Below are 20,369 nucleotides of genomic sequence, written 5' to 3'. Positions count from 1 at the left end.
GCACGATTCAAGACGCCATAGGCCCACGTGAAGGGGACTTATGGGCCCCGCCCTGTCCTGCCGCGTCAGTGTTCGCCACGTCATGTTTCGCGACTAGAACGGGGCCGTACGCCGTGAAGTAAAGATATCCTCCCCGGTGGCTGCTTCGTGCTCCTTCTGCTTCGCTCCATAAATCTCGCTCTCAGTCTCTCCATTGGCCTCTCATTTCTGTAGAAACCAATATGAGTTGAATCCAGAACGAGTGGAAATGGAAGCTGCGCTTATCGGATTCCCCCTAAAACCCTCCCTTCTTAATCCCTTCCCTCGTGGCTTCACTTCTTCCCCGCCTGGACGACGTGACCTCCGCAAACTCGCTGCTGTCGCACCGAAAAATTCGATCTTGGTCCCAAAAGACCACCTTGATGATGGAGTCGGTCAAGAAAACGAGAAGGAAGAGCTTTCGCGGGAATCCTACAACGCTTTGATCCAATCCCACTGCGCAAAGGGCCGCCTTGACCGGTCTTTGCACCTCTTGAGCCGGATGGAGGCGGCGGGGATGCGCCCAAGCACGGCGTGCTACGCCCGCCTCGTCTACGCGTTGGGACTCACCGGGAGGACGCTCGAGGCTGACGCCGTCTTCCGAGAGATGAAGTGGTCCGGCCATCGGCTGACCTCGAGGGAGTACAACTCACTCCTCGGCGGGTTCTTGAGGAAAGGGCAGCTCTTGATGGCTGATCGCTTGCTGGTCGAGATGGGCAAGGAGGGCATCGATCGGAATCGAGAGACTTACTTGCTCCTCCTGGATTCGTACGTCCATTCCGGGCGGTTAGAGGACACCTGGTGGGTTCTTGGAGAGATGAAGGAGAAGGGTTTTTGGTTGGATTCTTTCGTTTATAGCAAAATCATAAGGCTTTACAGGGACAATGGCATGTGGAAGAAGGCTATGAGCCTTGTGGTGGAGATGCATGAGCTAGGGATTGAACCTGACGTGAGGATGTACAATGGTATGATTGATACATTTGGGAAGTATGGTCAGTTGGATGAAGCAGTTAAGATATTTGAGAAAATGCAGAGTACAGGCTTGAAACCGGACATCATGACTTGGAATGCACTGATTCGGTGGCATTGCAAGGCTGGAGATCTGAAACACGCTCTTGGATTCTTTGCAAAAATGCAGGAAGCAGGATTGTACCCTGATCCTAAGATCTTTGTTAATATCATTGATCAGTTAGGAGAGCGGGGAAGATGGGATGAGATGAAGAAATTGTTCGAGGGTATGAAATATAGAGGTCTAAGAGAAAGTGGCATCATATATTCAATTTTAGTGGATATATATGGTCAGTATGGTACGTTCCACAATGCTGAGGAGTGTGTGGCTGCACTTAAAGCCGAAGGTATGCAGGTTTCAGCGAGCATATACTGTGTATTGGCAAATGCATATGCTCAGCAGGTGCGCAGATTGTCTAATCAGTCTGTTGAATTTACTGTTATATAAGAAGCATTGTTACATTGCTTATCTTTTGATGCTGCTGATATTTGTTGATTTTAACCAGAATTTTTGTATATCTGAAATCTTTGAAACAATTCTTGCTTTGAAATGGAGAAACCATGCTGTGCTATGCTTTCTTTTAGCTTCCATTGGTTTCAATAGCCGGGTAGAGATGCATGCAGCACAGACAGTGAGCCCCTCACTCTTGATTGACTGCCATCTATGTTCCTTCTAATTAGTGACAGCAAAAGTTGCAGGAGAAAGGTTTTCCTCAATGTCAAAGCATTTATTTCATGACAAAGACTTGGGAGTTTCTTCTTTTTCATAATTGATTCCTTCTAAATCAAATGTTGTAATTAGCTAAACCAGCAATTACCAACATTGAAACACATAAAGTGATTATTTTTAGCCTCAATCGGAAGATTTAGGTGTCCATTTGTGATGGACAGGACTGTAACAGTGAGAGTTATTGTGTGCAAGAGGTTTTTTTTCTTCCATTTTTGTCGGTGTTTTTATTTTGGGATGTTTAGATTCTGTTAGCATTTTCTTGTTTATAGTTGTCCTACTTTCAGGCCAGTAACTGAAATAACCCATTTGTAAAGAGCTCTAGATTGCTAAGTTCAGTTTGAGATTAAACAAACAATAGATGAGGCTCTAAATCAATTTCAAACTAACCTTGAACTTAGTTGGATGTAACTATGCTTGGCTTCAAACTGGCTTGAACATATATTATTTCAATATATTTCTCAAAATAAAGTAGTATCTGTTAATAATAGATTGTCAAGGCAGTTGTCACATAGCTAGAGTTATATTGCATTTGTTTGTTTGCTTCTAAGTTTCTGTCATAAATGTGAGTTATAGATGACTTATAACATGTGATGCTTGCAAAGGAGGTCCGGCTGGGACATAATTTTATAACATAGCAAATTCAGATGCTTATTCTTGATACCAGTTACTAATATCAAGCAAAGCTTGAGCATGAGTAGGCTTTATCTAGCTCAGTTTGGTTATGCAGTTACCTACTTCACACTGCAATTTTCAGTGCACTGGAATTCTCTCACATGTATGTTTTTGAGTGTGTGATTTTCCTGATAATTTCTGTATTATTTATATTCTTGCCTTTTTGTTAGGGGCTGTGTGAACAAACTTTGAGGGTGCTTCAGCTAATGGAAGCAGATGGCATTGAACCAAACCTTATAATGTTAAATCTGTTGATGAATGCATTTGGTATTGCCGGAAGGCACCTTGAGGCAATGGCAGTTTTTGAACATATCAAGGAAAGTGTAAGTGACTTATGAGCTGAACAAGATCAAATTTATTATATGATCTACTATCTCTTTTGTCCTTTGCTTTTGTTATCTTTTAAAGATTTTACAATCAGAATTGACTAGAAAGGACTATTATTGGTTCTGTAGGGCATCAGTCCAGATGTGGTTACTTATTGTACTTTAATGAAAGCATTCATGAGGGGTAAAAAATATGAACAGGTCAGGTTATTCTTTTTTTTTCCCTGTTTGTTCTGTTTAATGCTTAACCAGAAGTGGGAAGTTAAGTACATTTGGCCGGAAGTAGAGTGCAATACTTCATCTATTTCATCTAAATACATGAGTATGTAGGAATTTAATTTTCTTTTTCCTCCTTGGTATAAGAAAAGATAGTTTAGTTACTGTTCAATATATTTTGGATTGACTTGCCAGATTTCCTTGACCGGTGTTTATTCTTGTGTTGCACACTGTTTGGTGATGAAGATGTCAGCCCTTTCCTAGAACTCTTTTTATTTCCAAGGTTGTGGACATAAGTTTCTTTGCCTGTCATTCAGGTTCCAATAATATATAAAGAGATGGAACATGCCGGCTGCACACCTGATAGAAAAGCTAGAGAGATGTTGCATAATGCCTCAATTATATGTGAACAGAGAGGTAATGACAGTAGCATGAGGTATAGCTATGTTTTGTACATGCAATTGCCTTTTCTATTAATGTTCTTGGTGGTATTCAGGTGGTTTTAGTACAAATTCAAAAACCTTTCTACGATCTGGAAACCAGTGACTTCACAAACGAGGTAAAATATATATATACAGATATCTTTTTCCCTCTATATATTTGCAAGTCTTCATTGTCAAAATATTTCACTATCTGGGATGAAAAAGAGATCTACATCTTGCTTATTTGTATATTCCATTTGAGGGTTTCTGACAAGGAGCTGTCTAATTAACAGATAAAAATGGGGCCAGAGAAGCATCTTTCAAGTGATTTTGTTGCCAAATCTGTTTTTGGTATTGCACTGAGATCAAAAAATTACCTGGTGTGGTTAACTGCTCATTCAGAGCTAGGGTTGTCTTCCATCTGACAATGAATCCTTGGCTTCATTCACTAACGATGAGTAGCATTTCAACTCATGGGAATCAAAAGACATCAAAGTCATGCATGGCACAATGCAATGTGTGGCAAAGAGGAATACCATGCACTTATCGCTGTCAGAAATCACCTACAAATGGCAGCTTCACAGAATCATATCAACAGCATCAGACAATAAGACCTTCAAAGGTGACTTTGGGATCTAGAAATTTCGGAGATTGAATCTTTATTTTCTGGTAGGTTCTTTCTTTTTACGTTTCTTACTTTACTACTGGAGGAGGAAAGGAGAAGATCTACCTGGGAATTCATTGGGAGAAAGATCAGCACAGAAGCCCTGAATGCAATGCCTCTATATACGCTATAGGAGGTTCAGTGTTCAGTAACTTCAGTTTCCTCTAATATCTTACCTTCAGTAGTTCAACAATGACAGTTTCTATCTATCAACATCTTGTCAACGATATTTGGAGGAACTTGGGGTTTTGACACTGAGAATTGGAGGGGGTAAACCATTGGTGGTAATGCATAATTGGACATCAGTTTCTCTTACCTTCGTCTCCACCAGGAGATCCTAAACTTTCTCCATCTAACCTTGAGCTGCTAAACTACTACAAGTATTGATTGTTTTGACAGAAAAAAGCCATTATGCGATACCATCATGTACAAAACCAAATACTCATTTACAACCTCCATTAGTTTGTGCTATCTACTTTGATTTTATCAGTCAAGCTGGTTTTCCAAGTGAGGATCTGAATTATCCAAGCAACCACAGCCTAGCCAAAAGTTGTTTAGTTCTGTCATGAGAAACATCATACATGTGTGTCATGTGAGAGAGAATGTAAAGAACTAGTTATGCAATGCTTTGAAGTATATGTCCAGCCAAAGTTTAATATATGACTGTCTGTAATGTGCCACAAGTACTATGAGATGAAGAATGTTAGGCCAATTGATTTTTCTAGATTTTCCATGCAAATCAAAGGCCATCATGTTTCACTTACAAGAACATCATTAATATACGAAATGATATCCAGCTCGGGAAGCAATGTTGTGAAACAAAATTCTTTGACCAGCGAGTATTTCCAATTGCACCATAAAACATGTACACGTATAATTACTTCTCGATGAAAAATAAATGTAGAGATCCATGTTTGTTTTTGTTTCATATACATGGTCATCATGTAGTGCCAAGCCGATCGATACATGTCATTTTAATGCTTTACCAACACTGCCTCCAATTTTCTTCTTCTTGCCACATGCTTGAGCTTCTCCATGGCGATGAGCCCCACTTGTCTAACGCGTTCTCTCGACAAACCAAACCTGAAGAAGAAAACATGGCTATTAACAAGCATCAAGTATGCATATCTATCTATGCACATAGTTGTAGAAATTGTCATGCCAAGATTCGATAGTTTCAATATTTTCAGAAACTTTACTCAAATACAGATGTACTCCGTAATGTAGAAGACTCATCACCACTTTTAGGACATATAAACAAATGCATCAAGGAAAGCATGTTATCTTGTTTCCCTTTTTCCAATTAAAGAATCCTTGTCTAAGAAGGATTCAACTTCTGATTAAATGTAAAAGACTAACCATGCGAATGGAACACACCGAAGATTCAAAAGAAAGTTGCAGATGCAGTCTGCATGATGTTGCACCAGGGTAGTGTTGATGAAATGAAGAAGCATAGATGAGTTGTAGCTATAGGAGAATGTTTATGTGACATTACAAAATCAATAGTGATACAGAAGAAAGATGAAATCCTAAGCATTTGTGGTTGCTGTTGAACTGATCTCAATGGACAAAATGCATTCATCAGGTCATACTCGATAATGGAAGCATATAATGTGTCAGGCCACCATGTCAATCAGCTGCACTTGAAGAAAGTTATTACAGTTGAAAACTCCTTTTTTTATAGTAGTAGTAAAATCACCAAGCGAACATGGGAAAGAACTGCTGATTACTGATAATTACAAGGGAAGTGCTTACTATTGAAGTTAAGTAGAGGAATGTTTGTTGCTTTGCTTTGTATTTAGCATCGAATGAATGAAATATCACATGTTCAATAAGCAGGCTAGTACATAAAAGATTATGAGATGCATCATACAACTGTAAAATGCCAATTTTCAGTTGATTGTTCAAGGGAGAATCGTTTTTGGAAATGTAGATTTGGAATGGTTTGCAGTGCTAAAGATAGATTTCTTCTTCAGTTGGCTGGAGATTACCAAATTCTGTTTGTTTGGGATTGCATTGTAAAATTTTGTTTCGGTAGATAATACTGTTGATACTGGGGTCACGAACACTCAAGTAGATAGTTTGAGAGTGCTCTCTGAAGTGCTATATATGGTGGTGGTGTTTTCTTCTTTTGATCAGGAATAAAAAACTTTTTTCACATTTTTTTCCACAGAAAAAGAAGACTACTTTAAGAACACTATTATTCTAGAACCTTTCTTCACATCTCAACAAAAAATATATATATTCCAAACAACTTCTTTCTGAGAGAAAGAAGGAAAAGAGTCAACTGGAGAAGTTCTATCATATAGCTTGAAAGTAAATACATTTTTTCCCTTGAAAGTAAATATTCATATCTCCCAGAGTTGTCTCAAGAAAACAAATCTGAATCAGAATTAAATCAGAAATTGATAAGAATAAACTGCTTACCGTTTGCCGATATCCTCCCATGTATGACACTCACTGTCAATACCATGATAAAGTCTAATAATCTCTCTCTCCCGCTTGCTAAGTGTTGTATATAAAAGCTTCTTTACTTCATCCTGGATAGATTGGAATATAAATATCATGGTTGCATGATGGAGACAAAATAGCAGCATGAATTAAGAATCATCCAAAACCTATATTAGTAAGTTTGTCTATTCAAATGAGGTTGAGCAATAACCAAGAAGAAAACCCTAAGTTGCTAGATTTATTCAACAGAGAGAAAAGAATCACAAGCCAACTTCAATGAAAATTAAAGTCCATGTTATAGAACATTTACTATGCATACCTTGAGAGACCATTCCTCAAAACCATACCATGGATTATTTTCAACGTTTCTGTCTGCAATATACTGAAGGAAATAAATGGTGTTATGAAATAAAGAGAATTTTTATAATCAATAAACCTTTTATATAGAAATTGAGTTGCTAAACTTACACTGTGAAGAGTCTCGCCAGGAAGGCCATTTAATGAGGGAAAGGCTTCCCTATCAAGAGAAAGTACTTTGCTCGCTGCCTGCATCTCTGACCATTAAATGCAAGGAACAAACAGCTACTTAACAAGATCAAATACAATTACTAAGAATGTGAATCCATACCTGTGTGGCATCCCTTATTTTTTTCTGCGACATATTTAGGGTCTCTGCAAGTTTCTGTAAAGGATAAAAGAAATTATCTAATCATTACAAACTTCACAGAGAAGTAAAGTTCACTATTAAACAATTGCCTTTCTATAGAGTAACGAAAAGAAATGAAAATCGTGCAGCTTAATTTCCTAAACAATAAGAAACAAGCTCTTAAATCTGAATAAAAACATTATGAGCTACCATAGGGGCATAAACAAATATGATAGAACAAGCAAAAGGGAGTGCTTATGGATTTCAAGGTCACAGAGAACTAATAGGATAGGGTGTTCCTAAAGTCAAGATCATGAAGAAGATGGTTAACACCAGGGATACTGGACAGGTGCCTTATCAGCTTCTGTTCCATATATTAGCAATTAAACCAAGACAATAATGAAAACTATAAACAACAATGATTATGCAAGTGGAATAGCATAAAGATCATCTTCTGTATGTCAACTGCAGAAAGGCCCAAAAACAAAATGTTGCACTATACTAAGCATGCATGGAAAAATGGAGAACTATCCAACAGTATGATAAAAGTTCACTTACGTCAATTGATGGTGTAATTCCTTTCTCCTCCAATCTAATCTTTGCATGTCTAATTGAACTTAATCTTTCATGCAAATGAGTAGGCAGTCTTAATGTCCTGGAGTTCTTAAACAATGCTCGCGAGACACCCTGGAAAGAAAGACAGTGTCTATTAAATTTTATGCATGAAATTCATATTTAATAATAAACTATACCATCGAAACAAATAAGCATGTAGCATTATGCTATAATAGAAGCTTCCATATCGAGCATTTATCAAAATAGATGCTAAGATTGAGGAGCAGCTATATGAGGCACAGATGTGAACCCAGTGGGAATTGAAGTTTTAAGATCCGCAAGTTAAGACTTTCTGGAAACATAATTCTAGATCATAGATAAGAAAGAGAAAATAGCTTATCATCTGTGTGTGATTCAAATAACATTTAAAAAACTTTTACAAATGAAGAATTGTTGTGACATGAACCAAATCAGGAGCTATGAATTATATATGCCTCATTATGGTTTGACCTAACAATTTCCGCTTTCACTGGTCATGGCAGAATTTTACGATATTTGGGTTTAAATGGACCAGGAACAATGGGACAGACTTAGATCTACTTTGGTAAGACGACACTAAATATTTAATTGATTAGGAAAACTGATCGGATATCAACATTATCCTCTCGTGTCTAAGCTGCCCAGGAAGCCACAGTGATCATTAATATCAACTTGCCATTTTAGGATCTCACTTGAATGTCTTTTGGAACTTAAATGACTCCTGAATGAGAAAGAAACATAAGAAACAACATATAGAAGTTTTTTGGTGAAGGAATCAGTTAACTACCTGTAAAGGAGAACTTACATTTTGCATGAACAACCAACAAAAAGGCAAACTAATTTCCTACCTATTTCCAACCAATTACTAGGTAAAATTTCCATCTTTGGCATCCATCTTCTTATGGCACATGCTAGGTAATTAGATGTTTCATATTAAGCAAAAAAATTCAAAAGCAAAGGACTGTGAATGATGCTGGCTAACAAGTAGTCCATAAAAGAAATTATTTCTAACCACATAATATCCAATATCAAACAGAAACTTCAATTAACTCATAATTTAACCAATTGAAAAACACGTAGTAATACCAAGCAGACAAAGCAGGTTTATCCGCTGCAACAAGAAGTCCATAAAAGAAAGTTGTTCTAACCACATAATATCCAATATCAAACATAGACTCCAATTAACTGATAACTTTGCCAATTGAAAAAAATATAAGAAATATCAAGCAGAAAAAGCAAGTCTATCCACTGCACAATCTATCAAACAACTAAAGCAAAGGATCACCCAGACAAAAACAGAAATATGGGGTTTGATCTCTGACTTTTCCATCATAATATGTGCTGATCTACCTAGCATAAAATATCAAACAGCTAAAGCATAATTTGATTCACCTGTCGTATCCACCAATATACATAAGTAGAAATTCTGAAGCCCTTGGAAGAATCAAACTTTTCTATCCCACGAAGTAGCCCAATCAAACCAGCCTGTGAAACAAGTAACTATATTAACAACGAAAACTTGCAGCTTATACTGTGAAATTCATGCCAGAAAATAATAACATGAAGAACTTTTCTATGCCAGTTAACACAAGTCTAAAAGAAAAACAAAAGAAGATTTACCTGGATAAGGTCAGTCATTTCTGCTCCCAAGTTATCATACTTCTGTGCAATAGACATGACTAGACGAACATTGCTCATTGCAAGCTTCTCCCTTGCCAAAGAAGATTCGATCATTTTTGTGTGCAACTCAGCACGTGACATCCTCAATGAAGAAGCCAGCTGTCTGTCAGTTGGTTCAAATCCCAATTTATCCTGCAGTCTGAAACCATAAACAGTTTGGTCATAGTCCACAGAAGCTAGTAGCAGCAGCAAGCAACAATAACAACATCAAGTAGCTTTTAGTTCCAATCAGCAAACTCATATGAGATTTGCTTGCCATAAAGCAGTTAATCTTCATGATTGAAAGATTTATCGCAACTCTATGTAACGAGATAAATTTGACTACATCGAGCAAAGTAAATAAAAAATGAGAACCACCTTTATCTTCAAGAAAAAAGAAATGAAATCTGAAAATTATCAAAATTATAAAGCTCTTCATGCGCTCAAGATCATATAATGAACGGTTTATGTAGTTACCAAAAATGAACAATCTTATTATAATCATCAAGCTCTCCTAGGGCAATATGAAGGGATCGAACTATACTGTTTACCTTTATAATTGTTGCTAGATATGGCCCAAATATAGGCAAAAAGGAATTGAAGCAGCTTCTAGATATGATACAACAAAATTAAGATTTTTCAGAAGCAAATTACCCAAACACTAGAAATTTCCATCTAAAAGAGGAGCTGGATGAGATAAGCATGATAAGTTTAATTACTATTTCTTGACAAAATCACATTGGCAATTTACAAGATATACAAATTGTTGCTACATCTCTACTTTCATTAAAAGAACTGAGTTATAAACAAAGACTTGAATTTCCAATCTCTCAGTTGATTCTTGATATTCCAACAAGAAAAATAAAAGAGATGAAGATTGTCTGTCAGTATGCTAATAGTAAATAAGTCCAAATTGCATGAGACAAAAAACTCACTTTGCCCTCTGTTCTTGTATATGTATACCAGCTTTTATTGTCTTTGACAGATTTGCGACTTCTGCATGTGTCAGCAAGTTTTCACTCACGGTGCCCCGCACATAACCACTAATGTCAGATTTAAGTAACTCGCGACTAACACTTGGATGAAGCTGTTTCACTCTGCTTGATGGCACCAAATTAGCCTTATGACTAAAACATTTCCTACTGGAAATAGTTCTCCTCTCACGGGCAGATATCCCTGAACGAGTAATTTCTGGCAACTGGCAGCTATTCTCAGGAGCAACAACAGTTGTCATCTGTGTGAAAGGAAGTTCCCATTGCTTTTCCAACATAGACTTCTGTAGCAAAATGAGGACCTCTAGAGAAGATTCAAGATCAGGCCTCTCAGACCATGTATCGCTAGTTGAAGGAGCTGAAGTATTGACACGTTCTCTCAGTGCCTTGATAGTCGGTATGTGCCTGGTTGGTGGAACATTTGACCCAAAATGAGAAGACTTCTTTGCAACTATGGTGCATTTAGTGGAGCCACCCGAAAATGGCAGTGAACCATGATCTGGAACAGAGAATAACTTCTCAGTGAGGTCGGTTTGACAGAATGAAGAGCTCAGAAGCCTCTTTCCTGTGTGTAATCCAATAACTGCTGCTGTAGCCATCATCCAGCCTAAAATGTCTGTGCATCACCATTACACGTGGTCAATAACCTTGTCGAGCCAAAGCCATGTCTTCCAAATTGCAATAAAAGAGTGATCCACCTATTAAGAAAAAGACATGTTCTCAGTCTTCTATCAACGAGGTACTGGGCACAGAAAACCGATCATAAGGTATGATACGAAAGGGATGAACTGTGAATTATATATCAAAGTTATTTAGACTTAAAGGAATAAGAAGTGGCACGTTAAAATAAGTTTGAAAGAATCAGAAACCTTGGCACTGAGAAGAATCTATGCAGGCCTAACAAGTGCCACTTTCTTGGGTTAATGATCGCAAAACATGACTGAAAATTCTGCTGAAAGTCGAAATTGCTATGCACTCTTGATCAATTCCGATAAATCATCCAGAGGGATGTTACTTGGACAGGATAACAAAAAGAAACACTGCCCGGATATAACCAAAAAAGTTGCTATTTCACAAAGACGCCGAGATAGACAACAAAAGCCAACAGACTAAAAGTCGGAGCCTCCTGAGATAGCTTGGATTCTCACATGCAAGGAGGTTATGAGCAAGATGGAATCTTTGAGACAAGCGATCTAATTCCAGCACCGAAGGTTGATCCGCGATCAATCAAACGAAGCAAACTCCACTAGATCTGAGCATTCTAATCCAAAAATCGCTCATTGGCGTTCCTACACGACATGAATCCAAAACAATACCAACATGGAAGAAACCCAATGGACAGATTAAGAATCGAAATGAGCGTTACAGAGGCAGCAAACCGGCGGAGAAAAAGATGACAGGGAAACCAAGAACGAATCTTTTCTCCGTGCAATTACTAGAAACGCGCAATTACGAATTACCAGAAAGACGGCGATGACCACAAACATCAAGAACAAATCCTTGTCATCTTTTCCGATCAATTACCAACAACCAGAAGAACAAGAAGGATAAGAAAGGGGAAAAAGGGCGACTCTTTTAGCATGGGCACGCGCCAAATAAAAACTAACTTCTGATCTCAAAAGAGAGAACCGCAAAAGGTGGATCCGAGAGTGGGGGCGGACGCACCAGAGCGTGGCGGTCGGGCGGCCGCAGCTAGAAAGGCGGTGAAAACCGAGGGAGGGAGCAGCTGCTTTTCTGCTGCGGGTTTGGAGTATTCCGCGGCTATTGGCACGAGGTGACAGTGGGCGACCAACAAGGGATATGGGAGGGCGGACGCCCATTGGGTGGAGCAGATACTTCACACGCGCTTGTGGCACACATCCGCTCCCAAGACACAACACTCCAATGGCCGCAATCTTATCGGAGTCATCGATGCCACCATACAAAAGCTACAACTGCTCTCCATCTACTCACAAACCACCCCGGTCCTACGTTATCTCCCTCGCCCACACCCCCCCTCCTCTCCCTCCCTCCCTCTCTCTCTCCATGTCTCTCTGTCTCTATCTATCTCCATATCTATTTATATCGAATTTGGGAAAAACAAATCTCTTCCGAGACTATTTTCGAGAATTCTCATTTTCAGATTTTTCTAATATTATTCTTTTCTTAATACCTCATACATCAAATTTTTTTTCTTTTCTCTTCTTTTCCAAGTATTTTTTTATTATATATAATACTATTTTGAATATATTATAAAAATACTACAACCACATCATTTTACTCTATGGATCGATCCATACAAAAAATAAGTAAAAAAAATGGGAACACTTTTCAAGAAAAATAAGAAAAAAATACTTTAAAAAAAATTCCTCATATATATAAGAATAAGCACATCAAGGAGTATTTAAGGGCTCCTTAAGCTTCTTTCTTATCAATGAGAATTTATGGTTAAATACTTATAATCTTTACACCATGAGGCCCCACTAAAATCATCAATAAAATCAGAATTTGCAAAAATATGGTAAGTTTAGATGAACTTGGTCAGGATTGTATCAGACATGTTCTGAGGTAATATAATTTATATTTTTATTGGAAATAATCCTCAAAAATAATATTTTACTTTATTTTTCTGTTTTATGCAAATATTTGTCGTGGTGTCAGAAAGTCAACTTAGTACTACTTTTATTAGCTTAAGCTTCTTATAATTAGAAAGTGTGGTTAAAGAGTATTACAGTGGTATCAGAACAAAATTATGTTTTTTCTTTTCCTTTTCTACAAAATTATGTTTTTTCTTGATTAATGAATGGTTTTCTCCAGTTTTGATAGTAACAAAAAATATTAAAAAAATACAAGTCTTTAAATGTAGAAAGAGTAGAATGGAAGTCAAAGGTTTAGAGTAATCACAGAGATCATAGATGAATAGAACTTGTCTCCTTTATTAATTTAAGCATTTGACATTGTGCATATCAAGTGTAACATACAGCATTGTCGATACCTAATGTATCGAATTTTCTTACCAAGATGCGCAGATCTATTTTCCAACAAAGTACAACATGACACATTGAAATTTAGACATCATTAAAAGGTGGCATCGAGAGAAGACATTCTTAATTATTTGCGCTTCTTCTTGGCGTGCCACTTCTCTATGGCACTAAACCAATTCCACTGGAAGCACAGGCCGACGAAGCGCATGAGACTCGAACCAAGAACCTCATTGAATGCCATGAGGTACGATCGCTGAGGAGACAAACCAGCTGTCGCGATGGATAGCATTGTCCCCTCAAAGTTGCAAGGAACCACAAATTGTGCAGATTTGATTCCGTTCAAGGCCTTCTGGGCAACATCATCGGCCTTCATACCACCTGACGATGCCGCTATCACATTTGTAATCTCTGGCCTTCTCTTCAGCTCTGCAATCAATTTGCACACCAGATTATGGATTTTCAAGAAACTTGCAACAACAACCTTCACCTGAATGTATGTTTACATTGTTGATTCAATAGAAGCTAATGATATAGCAACTATAATAACTATTGCACTCTTTTCAAATAAATCAAATAACCAAGTCAAATGCTAAAATTACAAAGTGAGCATTGCTAACGAAAATTAGGCCATTAGCAGCAGCTAAAAATGTTAAGTCAGCATGATAATATAACAAAATCAAACTCCAAGAAGTACATGGAGGCTACTTCGTGTTGGCTATACAGGTACTTCTTAAGAACGGTTCTATGAACGGGTAAAAACCTCTAATTTTGCCTATTAAAGTTTCATACAGGATCTAAAGAGTTACTCTAGTAGAGGCATGCTCGAGTTGTTCCAAGGAATGCTGTTCTTAATAACTAGATACCTAGTAGCACCACAAAGCAAGGTTGCCTTAGACAACGGTCAGCTCATATCTTCAAATCAAAATTTCATAGCGGATATAAACAGTTGTTAATGCTACTATAGGTAAGTTTAAGGTGTTCTCAGGAATACCTTTTAAGTCAGACTATTAATTACTAGATATCTAATAACACCGCAAAACAAAGTCTCCCTAGCAAATGATCAGCTCATAACTTCAAACCTTGGCCATCAAAATTTCATAGAGGACCTAATCAGTGACTATCTCCAGTAGATGTAAGCTTAAGGTGTTCTCAGGAATATTTCTTCAGTCAGAGAGTCTTGATTACGAGATACCTAGTAACACTATAAAGCATAGCCTCCCAAACCAAAGGTCAGCTTATGGCTTCAAATGTTGGCCTTCAAAGTTTCATAGGAGGACCTAAACAGTTACTAACTCCAGTAGAGATACGCTCAAGGTGTTCTCAGGAATACTTTTTATGGTCAAAGATTCTTAATAACTAGATGCCTAGTAACACCACAAAGCAAAGCCTTCCTAGCCAATGGAGATGACATGTCTTTAAATCTTGGCAACCAAGGTTTCATAGAGGACCTAAACAGTTATTAACTCTAACAGAGGTATGCTCAAGCTGTTCTGAGGAATGCTTTTTTTTAGTCAAAGATTTTAAATTATTAGATAACTAGTATCACCACAGAGCAAAGCCTCCTTGGCCAATCTTCAGCTCATATCTTTAAATCTTGACCATAAAAATTTCATAGAGGATCTAAAAAGTTACTAAGTTAGTAAAGGTAAATTTAGGGTGCCCCTTAGGTTTTTCCTTTCTTTTCATTCAATTTCAAAGCATGTTAATTACTAGATACCCGGAAAAATCACAAAGCAAAGCCTCCCCAGCCAATGGATAAACCTACATTAGGTATGCTTTTATGGACATGAATAATTGATCGAGTAGAAAAGGATACACTAGACATATTAAATGGCATGGGAGAACTGAAGTAGGATAAAATAACAAAGAGGATTCAAGTAAACTTCAAGAGGGCATTAATCAGATTAAGGAGTGGAGGAGAACAATTTGAAATTTTTGAATCAACCAATCAATAGTGAGAATATGTACAACCTAAGATGAATATGAACCCACCTATTACACTATCTCCTCTGGTACATTTATGAGCGAACATGGATCACCACTTTCTTGTCGTAGCATAAATGCCAACAATATAAATGCAAAGTCATGACCCTCAACCATCTTTCCTAGAAAAGATACTGCAAGCAAAGTGGCACCCACCTAAATTTCCTCCAGATATGACTTGAGATTTTAATTTAAATACAGAACTCATTGGAGATTGTGCAGATCCTAAACAGGCATGCCTTGTTATAATAAATATGGTATGAGTAAGATTACAAGTCTCAACGGAAGTGGAACACACAACATGAGAGTTACATGAATATGAGGAACTAGCATAAGACAGTATTCCAAACCTTCAGCGAGCCCAGGTGTATCTGTATCAGGAGGAAATATGAGAGTTACATGAATATTATCCATAATAACCTCGTGCTGCAAAGCCTCTGCAAGACCCCGAAGCCCAAATTTGGTTGCCGAGTATGCCGTATAACCATAAACACCCACCTGTGGACGAATCCAATACTCATTTCTCAGAGGACATGAAGTTGGCATGTAATAAAGGGATGGATGAATTTTGAAGAGAGAGAACAGAAACGAAGAAAAGATCAAACTTTGGATCCACTCGAGGCTGTCACAGACCGATTGGGAACATCAAGGTACCTGGCCGGCCTGGGAGGACATGATGGCAATGGAGGCCGGGAGGCCTGTCTCTTTCCCCCTCTGCTTCATTGCGGGGAGAGCGGCCTTGATGAGGTGGAACGTGCCCATGAGGTTGACCTCGACCATGAAGCGGACCTCCTCCAGGCTCTGCCGCTCCAGCTCCTGCGGCACGAAGACGCCGTGGTTGCAGACGAGGACGTCTACGGGGCCGACGGTCTCCAGGGCACGGGCGACGGCGGCGGGGTCGCGGACGTCGGCGGCGAGGGCGGCCGCGTCGACGCCAGTGTCTCGGCGGATGGCGTCGCAGGCGTCGCGGAGGCGGTCGGGGTCGCGGGCGAGGATGGAGACGCGGGCGCCCTCGGCGGCGGCGCGGCGCGCGAGGGCGAAGCCGATGCCGCTGGAGCCGCCGGACACGAGGACGTGCCGGCCCTTGAGGGGGATCCGCACCGGACGGGGCCGTACGATGATCGCGAGGAGGAGGAGGAGTACGACGACGAGGGGCAGGAGAAGGAGGAGGAAGAGGAAGAAGAGCGAAGCCATAGATCGGCAGACCACCAACACGATGCGCGAGTGACCGACGCAGGTGGCACGTTCAGTTGAAGCTACACATAATAAGCAGGAACAAAAATCAAGTGGGTCCCATCATCCGCCAACGTCTCGTGCAGGTGGGCCCGATCATACGGATGGAGAATCCTGTTCCTTGGTCGAGTCTGCGCAGGCAATCGAGCGAACATTTCGGGTCGGATGGGAAGGAGGGACCCACAAAGCCTCGTGACTTCGCGTCGGATCAGATGAATAAAAAGATAAACAAATTAAAATAAGAATGTTTTTCAACGGTTGATCTTACCGGGACTCGTAAATCCTACGGTTCGTGTAATTTCCAGGACTACATAACCTAAAAAGTAATCTCTCAACGGAAATTGCCACGGCATTAAATTAAAGTAAATTTCCAATTGAAATCTGTACTTACCATTTTAATGCAACCTCCGGCATTAAATCGAAGAGGACGCCATCATTGATCATCACCGTCGGCACACCTACAATATTATTGGCGTCCATCGGGTGATCGGAGAGAGCATCCCAAGGGATTAAGACAAAACTAACAAGTAATGGTAGGGTTTAATCCCATCGAACGTCTCATTAATTCATATCAATTGCGCACAAATCATTATCGATACGAGCAATTTTAAAAATAATAAAAAAAATTAATTTATATCTTCTTCTTCTTCTTCTTCTTCTTCTTCTTCTTCTGCTTGTGTAAATAATTTGTCGTGTAAGCTATTCAGCAGATTCAAAGGTTCAACGATTGATATTTGACTGGGTTTGTATGAACCATATCTCACTTCGATAGTTGGTGGTAATCTTCACTCCACATTTTCAATATCTCAGATTCAAAGTTCTATCAAAATGTGAGGAAACCATTCATTAATCAAGAAAAACATAATTTTAGTGAAAAGGAAAAGAAAACAACATACTTCATACACAAATATTTTGCTCCTTTGTGAAATCAGCTATTTACTGTCGAAGGAAAAAATTATCGTAGGAAAAAATATTTATCGTAGCTATTTACTTCATACACATGGTACAATCGACAAGAAGAATGGATCTTGACTAGTAATACAAACTGCATAAACATTATCATATTATAAAAATCTAAAATAATATTTTATGAATGAAATATTTTCCTAGGCCAAGCCCATCATAAAAGCTCATCAAGCCACTACTACATAGGTCAGTTATTATTTATTCGAAATTAACTAAAGTATCGAAGGGATTTCGACGGGTTCATCATTCGATCTTGTTCGTCGTATAAGTCAATCATTATTTGAATATCACTGATATCTATCATAATATTTTAACATTAGAAAAAGGACAATGACGCAAGAATGTCACCTTGTCATCTCACTTAATGAGAGCTCGGGTGAAGGTGCCACATCACTAACCCATAGCACCATAATTGATGCTTCTAGCTTTTGAAATTTTCACTTTGATGTAAACCATAATGTAATACTAGCTGTTATCCAAAGACCATGTTCTCTCTCTGCCAGATGGTTCTGATTGAGATTTTCCTGAACCTCCTTAGCATGTTTATATGATGATTGAGATGACGTAGTTCGTCATCCCCCTACTTCCTCAGTTGGCTCAATTGGTAGTGACCTCGGTCCTATAAAAGCTAGTTGCACCCCTGACTATTGTCTATATGTTGGCTTTGACACTAATCACCTCATAAATCCATACTCAATAGATGTCACCTAGTGAATTTATAATGTGTCGATCTCCCATGATCGAGTTCAGCGAACCACATTGCCCATAGTCGAAAGTACTTGAGTTTGAGAGCCAATCTACGAATTCTACTTAGTATGCTCTTTAGGTGCAATTGAAATAGATAGACTAAAGCCTTGAAGATATATATCCAAAGCTTGACTAACTTTGCCTTGATCGAGTCTCTATTTATCTAGAAGATCCAGGAGGTGTCAATCCTTACAAACTTTCAGTTTCCAACTTTGGAGGTGTTTGATAGGGGCATGGATCCCATGGAGTATGTGGTGGCTTTTTGTCCCTAGATGATACTATATGGCACTTCAAATGTCTTGATGTGCCACACTTCTCACATAACACTAAGGAGCACAACCCAAGAGTGGTATGCCCATTTTAAATCACTCTTGGTAACTCTTCCTTCGCCTAGTTGGTAAGTGAGTACGAGTAGCATTTTATTAGGAACGTGACCCCAAGCACTCAATCGTTGCCCTCCTAGTGATTTGACAAATAAAGGATGAGTTATTGGTAAATTTCATTATCAAGTTCACCAACAAGGCCTAATGGACTATTCTAGTCCATCAAAGCTATGATGTCTACTTTCAATTCTCATACAAGCAGTCATGATGGGGCTCGATCACTCTCGACTATTCTAATATCTAATAAAGAAATAACCGATCAGTTTTCTCAAGATGTTTCAGTATATCATTAATAAATTATAGTCAAAGCAATGGTCTCTGAAGGCATGAAGAATTATAAAAGTGTTGAAGGTACTTATCCATCTTGGTTGATTTTTACTCCGACTCCGAGATCCCCATGATGGAGAACCCTCAATCAAACAAGACCATCTCATTTGAGAGTTGATCTGACCCCTCTAAGTATATTGCTTACAGAGGTATTCCTCTAAATCAAGGAGAAGTTGACATTACGAGACCTTCGTCTAATGAGATATCACCTGGGAGTAGAGACAAGTCTAAATTCTACTAGTTCTACTAATACCATAATCACAAATACCCAAGATTATTTTGAACTAAAAGAGTATATTGAAGAATTCATCCATTATGGACACCTTGGATGATTCTTCCGGGCAGAACCTTTTGGTGATTAAAAGGTCTACTGAAAAGATAAATATAAATTATCATCAAAGGTCCTACTTGGGAGGGGACAACTTATCGAACCACAAGACTGATGCTGGAGTCATTATCATTATCGAGAAGTGTTGGAAGGTGGAAGGTGAATTACATATCACTTTTTGATTAGTGAATATCTCACATCTATCATCATATAAATAATATCATTTTTAAAGAAAAATCAATGTTTCAATTAAGACCATGTGTTATAGAATAAAATCTTCACTATCCACCAAATTATAATGAAGTCTTAAGGCTCCACTGTGCAAAGCATCATTATATATAAAAAAAGTCCCAACTATAAAATGGTATTGTAAGGATCCAATATTCTTTCTAAAAAAATTAAAGCATCATCACTGTATATAAGTTATAATGAAGTCTTCAGAAGGTATACTGAGAATACTCTCAGAAGGTATAATAATAAGAGCACATATCAATCTTCTTTCAAACCCCTTAAAGATTTGTTCATAATCATTTGACCCATGTGTTGTTTTGTGTATCTGTCAATCGACAATACATGCATTGAATTTAGCTTAGACTAAAGTTAAAAATAAATAAAATTGAAAAATAATAAAAAATGATTTCAAATACTTCCCACTACATCATGCTATAAGATTGAAATAGTCCTTTTGGAATTGTGTGTGATATGAAAAAAGAATAATTATAACATGTTAAAAAGATGAATTTGTTCCATATAAGCATATTTTTTTATTATTTTAACTATATAAAAATCTATATCATAAGATAATAATTTTAGTGGTTATAATGCAATCAAGCTTATTGCTCATGGATCTTTTTACATTTTTTTTAAAAGAAACTAAATAAAAATCACACTTGCTTTGAATTTTTGCGGAGAAATTGTTAATCTCTTCCAATTTTCAAACGAATTTAGAAAAAAAAAAACAACATAACATAGATATTATAAACAACCATCCAAAATATGAAGAAAATATTGTAATAAAGAGAAATTGTTAATTTCTTCCAA

General features: G+C 38.1%; 3 protein-coding genes across 7 annotated transcripts; 1 reads left to right on the top strand and 2 right to left on the bottom strand.

Annotated features, from left to right (window-relative positions):
• The first annotated feature begins 158 nt into the window (after window positions 1-158).
• On the top strand, window positions 159-4,780 carry LOC135617359 (pentatricopeptide repeat-containing protein At5g42310, chloroplastic-like). Its single transcript, XM_065117444.1, has 6 exons — window positions 159-1,429; window positions 2,599-2,751; window positions 2,884-2,955; window positions 3,288-3,387; window positions 3,467-3,529; window positions 3,686-4,780. Exons 1-5 carry the CDS (start codon window positions 248-250, stop codon window positions 3,514-3,516), a joined length of 1,557 nt encoding a protein of 518 aa, XP_064973516.1. The 5' UTR covers window positions 159-247; the 3' UTR covers window positions 3,517-3,529; window positions 3,686-4,780.
• Window positions 4,781-4,867: 87 nt separating this feature from the next.
• Window positions 4,868-12,302, bottom strand: LOC135582929 (RNA polymerase sigma factor sigA-like). Of its 5 annotated transcripts, none has more exons than XM_065117445.1 (10): window positions 12,064-12,302; window positions 10,342-11,096; window positions 9,368-9,566; window positions 9,140-9,232; window positions 7,712-7,840; window positions 7,136-7,189; window positions 6,976-7,053; window positions 6,827-6,889; window positions 6,484-6,596; window positions 4,868-5,139 (listed from the first exon to the last, which is right to left on the bottom strand). In XM_065117445.1, exons 2-10 carry the CDS (start codon window positions 10,998-11,000, stop codon window positions 5,031-5,033), a joined length of 1,497 nt encoding a protein of 498 aa, XP_064973517.1. In that variant the 5' UTR covers window positions 11,001-11,096; window positions 12,064-12,302; the 3' UTR covers window positions 4,868-5,030. The 5 variants fall into 5 exon arrangements, with proteins under 5 accessions (XP_064973517.1, XP_064973519.1, XP_064973518.1 ...); XM_065117447.1 differs by having other exon boundaries at window positions 12,006-12,290; XM_065117446.1 differs by lacking the exon at window positions 12,064-12,302 and adding an exon at window positions 11,859-11,999.
• A 991-nt stretch (window positions 12,303-13,293) lies between these two features.
• Window positions 13,294-16,577, bottom strand: LOC135617358 (3-dehydrosphinganine reductase TSC10A-like). The gene is made up of 3 exons (XM_065117443.1): window positions 15,999-16,577; window positions 15,695-15,842; window positions 13,294-13,787 (listed from the first exon to the last, which is right to left on the bottom strand). The coding sequence occupies exons 1-3, from the start codon at window positions 16,536-16,538 to the stop codon at window positions 13,489-13,491; spliced, it is 987 nt and encodes a 328-aa protein (XP_064973515.1). The 5' UTR covers window positions 16,539-16,577; the 3' UTR covers window positions 13,294-13,488.
• Between the last annotated feature and the right edge of the window lie 3,792 nt (window positions 16,578-20,369).

The sequence above is a fragment of the Musa acuminata genome, chromosome BXJ2-7, assembly GCF_036884655.1.
Source record: "Musa acuminata AAA Group cultivar baxijiao chromosome BXJ2-7, Cavendish_Baxijiao_AAA, whole genome shotgun sequence".
NCBI classification, from domain to species: domain Eukaryota; kingdom Viridiplantae; phylum Streptophyta; class Magnoliopsida; order Zingiberales; family Musaceae; genus Musa; species Musa acuminata.
Note: the sequence above shows the minus strand (reverse complement) of the source record. Positions and strands in the feature narration are given on the sequence as shown.